The following is a 4,319-nucleotide window of genomic DNA, read 5'->3' as shown; positions in this document are numbered from 1 at the left end:
AGGTCTGAATCCCCACTTCCCTGGTGCAATCTGGGCCAGGTTGTCTCTTGTCTGTAGAAGATGGATTTTCTCCGAGATCTTCATTTTCTCATTTGATGTATGAAATGTCCTTGCCACCTTGAAGGGGTGGTCCTTTAGTGAACAAACTAATACCTTTCAGGTGTACCTAAGCTGGCCAAGCACAGGCTCAATAGCTGTGGCACATGGGATTAGTGGCTCTGTGGCATGTGGGATTCTCCCAGACCAGGGATTGAATCCATGTCTCCTGCATTAGCAGGTGGATTCTTTACCACTGAGCCATCCGGGAAGTCTGCGAGGACTCCTTTTAAAGTTGAGGATTGAGAGCGCTGGGCGGGGGCGGGGGGTGGGGAGAAAGAGAGCAGATGGGCTTATATCATGAGAAACTCTGTTTCCATGTGCTGCTGTGTAGAAATGGGTTTCTCCTAAAGAGCTTTGTGTGTCTGCTTTATTCCTTGAATGAGGGGGTGAAGGGTGGGTGGATGGATGAATGGATGGAAAGATGGCATTAATCATGCACCCAAGTGGGGCCAGACAGAATGCCAGGTGGTTTAACAATTATCTGATTTAATTCTCACAACAGCTTTCCGGTGAATGTTAATCTCCCATCATCACAGATACGGAAACTCAGGCTGAAAAAGTTGAGCGTAATTTGTAACAGACTCTGCTGTTTTTAGGAAGAACCACTAAGCGGCGCTCAACCAGCATGTAAAATGAAAATAAAGGTAGATGAACATGTCAGCAAGTGTCTTCCCAGAGATGAGGATCCCTCTGGAAACCTTCGCTGGGTCTGGGGATCTGAGCCCAGACTTTGCAGCCAGACTTCCTCCCCATGAATCCCGACTCCGCCACTAGTGCCGTGTGGCAAGCAGAGCCTCTGTGCCCTCTGGGCCTGCGCTGTCTCCTGCAAATGGGGAGGCAGAAGCCCTGTCCCTTTAGGGCTGCCGGGCAGGGATCTGAGGGGGCGCCGGGTGGCCCCTGTACCGTGGTTGAGGGTCAGGCTGCTGCAGTCTGATGGAGGCGTTGAGAGAATGTGCCAGGCCTGGGGGCTGCTTTCCTTTTCCTGCGGGCTGTAACAGATGCCCGCCTTTCAAGAAGTGGGGTCCCGGGGTTGCCTGGCTCTGGCCATTCCTGTGTTGATCTCTGGGGCTGGAAGGCCTCCCTCCCTTAACCCCACCTGGCCAGCTCTCACTCAGCCCTTAAACTTAGCTCAGATGTTGTCTCCTCCAGGAAGTCTTCCCTGAAGCACACCTTCCACTGGACATGTGACTGAGCACAGGGCGCTAGACCTGTCACTGTCAATGCAGATGAAACCACCAGTTGTCTCCATTCCTTATAGGGAGCCCCCAACTGGGCGCAGGGCCCATTCTCTATTCCTCTGGAATCCAGGGAGCTTTTTGCCGGCCAGGGTTTGCCATTTGTGTTCTGAAAGGATGAATGAATGATTGAGAGGCTTCTCCAAGCCCCTGCACACTCAGAGAATCCTGGAATTGAGCCTGGGCTGCATAGGCCACTGCATGGACTTGCAGAAGAGAGCAGGGATGGGGCCTCTGGGACCCCCACAATCCTCCCAGATTATGGGATAGTCTGGGGTCTACATGGGCAGGCCCTGCATCCTGTCAGAATCACCCAGCCCTGGGGTGTCGGACCCCTGCTGCCTCCTCCTGCAGCTCTGCTCAGTGAGCTCTGCCCCAGAGGCCTTGTCCCCACGAGCTCAGAAGGCTTCGTTTGCATCCCAGGCCAAGGAGCACCCTGGACCCACTGTAGCTGCAAAAGCTGGATTTATTGGTGGATTCTGGTTCAGGGCTGCAGTCAGGCCCCTGGTGACTTGTGCCCACCACCAGCCAGACGGCCTTGGCAGGAAACCCACAGCCCAGCGCTGGAGACCCAGGAGTGCTCATTAACCAAGCTTAGGCTCAGTTCCAAGCTATTCTGGGGTAGTAGTTTCTTGATCATAGATCAACTGTACTATTGGATAATCCCAGTCAAAGCCGATGCTGGAGATGCCCAGAAGCTTATGCTGTCCGAAGACTCCACTGAGCACTTTCTCACTCCCATCAGGGAAGGCAGAAAAGCTCCTGCCACCGTTCTCTCCAAATGTGGCCTCACGCCCATAGCTAGTGTAGATGACCAAGTGCCGGAGGAAAATCTTGTAGGAGCCATCAACTCCTGTAATGTATTCACCGGGCTGCAGGACAAATTCCTGAGGGGTCCCACCTTGGGCTCCGTATCTCTCACTCCAGGAGGAGCCAAATCTCACCTGGATACTGGGAGAAAGGGTGAGCTTTGAAGGTCCAGGGTCTGGGTGACCCGCAAATCCCCAATCCTCTAAACACCACCCCTGCCCCATGTCCAGCAAGGACAGCCTGTCACTGCAGCTTAAGTGTCTGAGCACGTGACTTTGGTGCCTTCCTGGTCTCAACCCCTGCTCTGCCACTTTCAAGCTCTGTGATTTGTGGCTTGTTGACCAGTCTCTCCGGGCCTCAGATTGCTCATCTGCAAAGTGGGACTGATTTGGGGGAGCAGTCACTGAGATCTTCCATCAGGTGAGCTCCCAAATGTGCCCAGTCACCAGGACCCTCAGGAGGTACAGCTGGTCTCCTGGCTCAGAGCAGGGAGCTGACCCCGGGCCCAGTATTTGGAGCCCCAGTCACTGCACTAGACCAGGTGGGGGCCCCAGGAGCAGGTGACCCGTCTCTGTGACCTTCCCCCACCTCAGTGTGCATCCCAGAGTGTCCCCTCCTCACAAGGCCCCGCCCACACTCTGGCCCCCAGGGTGCCTGCTGCTCTGGCCCATTCCTTCTCCCCGGGTCCCTGGGGCCCCATAAATGCAGAGCAAATATCAATCCCAGGCCTGGAGCAAAGCCCCCATTTAACCATTAGGGGAACACCCTGGGCTTGCTGCCTCTACACTTCTAGTGTTCAATCAGTGGTCCACTCTGACCCTCCTTCCTTTTCTCTTTGACCCGAACCTGGGCAGAACTTCTGCTTTCCCATAGGCATTCTCAAACAGACCATTTCTGGTTGAGCTGAGTTGGGGTTGAAAGGAGACAGCGGGGAGAAGCACCCCTCCCTTTCGGGCATCCCAGGAAGCAGAGGCCTGACTTGCAGGAGGAGAGATGAGCGGACAGGGCTGGGGTGCAGGGGAGTAAACAGCAGAGGAAGAGGGACAGACAGAAGGTGCCAGCTGGGGGCTCCAGGACCCCAAGGCCTCAGCTGACTCCAGAGACATCAGGGCCCCAGTGTGGGTGCTCGGAGGAGGGACAGCCCCCTCCCCAGGTTCCTGAGACTGGGGCAGGGGCTGGGACGCAGTGAGGGGCTCCTGGGCCCTGCTCAACTCACCTCTTAATTATGCCAGCAATACCTATGAACACTCTGATCCCAGTGATCTCATTTTCATTGTCTTTAGTTGTACTGAAATATGAGCCTCCTCCATACCCATACAAAGCTATTAATGAGAGAGCCAGGTGGGGAAGAGAAAAGAAAATAAACACATAGTGACGTGTTGTTATTTCTGTCCAGGAGAAGACACAGCCCCTCCAGACAAGGGGACAGGTCTGAGAGCAGTGTTAGTCTGTGACAAGAGCTGGCCCAGACCCCGGGCCCTGGATGGTGGGAGGTGAGGGTGGTCTCCAGGGGGATGCTCTGGACAGGGGAGCCCCAGCCAGACTTACCCCCTGCCCAGCAGGTGGGGCTCCACAGGAGGGCAAGGGTCAGCCACAGCAGCATGGCTTCTGGCTGGAGAGTCAAGGGCTCCTGGGGAGAAGAGGACAGGCCATCCCATCTCAGAGAGGGGCCTCCCCTGACCTTGTGGGCCCAACCACGGTGGGGAGGGGTGATGTCTTACCTGGCCTGCAGAGTCTCGAGGTCCTGTCCCAGTGCTGGGAGTCTGGTGGTGCCTGAGCACCCTCCACTGGGCCCTTTATACCCTCCTCCTGGGCCCTGTCGGCCCCCCTCCTGGAGGAAGGAGCAAAGGGATCACCAGGGGACAGGAAGGAGCTGGGGGTGGGGGTTCTTCCTGGGGCAAACCCCAGAGCCATCCAGGGGGAGGCTCCCGGATGTGCCGTGTTTATTGCCTTGGCCCTGCAGTCTATACAAATACAAGGAGACAATGACAGGTATTTTGCTCTCACCTCTGGGCCTCTCTTCTGGGCCCCTGCACTTGACCTTGACTTCAGAGGTGGGGAGGTGTCCTGAGAGCTCTTCCCAGTTGACCAAACAGGGTCAGCCTCACAGGGGTGCTTCAGGGTAGCTGCCCGCAGCAGCTTCGTGGGGCTCAGGGCTCCTACGTCAAGCAGAGC

The 4,319-nt window shown here is 56.1% G+C and overlaps 1 protein-coding gene across 1 annotated transcript; it reads right to left on the bottom strand.

Moving 5' to 3' along the window:
* Positions 1 to 1,822: 1,822 nt before the first annotated feature.
* Positions 1,823 to 3,896, bottom strand: LOC129545066 (pancreatic adenocarcinoma up-regulated factor-like). Its single transcript, XM_055408866.2, has 4 exons — positions 3,866 to 3,896; positions 3,693 to 3,774; positions 3,361 to 3,466; positions 1,823 to 2,285 (listed from the first exon to the last, which is right to left on the bottom strand). Exons 2-4 carry the CDS (start codon positions 3,745 to 3,747, stop codon positions 1,946 to 1,948), a joined length of 501 nt encoding a protein of 166 aa, XP_055264841.2. The 5' UTR covers positions 3,748 to 3,774; positions 3,866 to 3,896; the 3' UTR covers positions 1,823 to 1,945.
* Positions 3,897 to 4,319: the final 423 nt, after the last annotated feature.

Source organism: Moschus berezovskii, chromosome 27 (assembly GCF_049115385.1).
Source record: "Moschus berezovskii isolate FMDL1 chromosome 27, NW_MosBer_1.0, whole genome shotgun sequence".
NCBI lineage: Eukaryota > Metazoa > Chordata > Mammalia > Artiodactyla > Moschidae > Moschus > Moschus berezovskii.
This window is presented reverse-complemented; position numbering and strand designations above follow the sequence as displayed.

Bases quoted from the DNA above. Each gene is read 5' to 3' on its own strand.
- LOC129545066 (XM_055408866.2), bottom strand. From the start codon at position 3,747: ATGCTGCTGTGGCTGACCCTTGCCCTCCTGTGGAGCCCCACCTGCTGG. The intron at 3,467-3,692 runs GTAAGTCTGGCT...TCTCATTAATAG, and splicing joins CCCCACCTGCTGGGCAGGGG to CTTTGTATGGGTATGGAGGA. The intron at 2,286-3,360 runs GTGAGTTGAGCA...CCTTTCTCCCAG, and splicing joins ATTGCTGGCATAATTAAGAG to TATCCAGGTGAGATTTGGCT.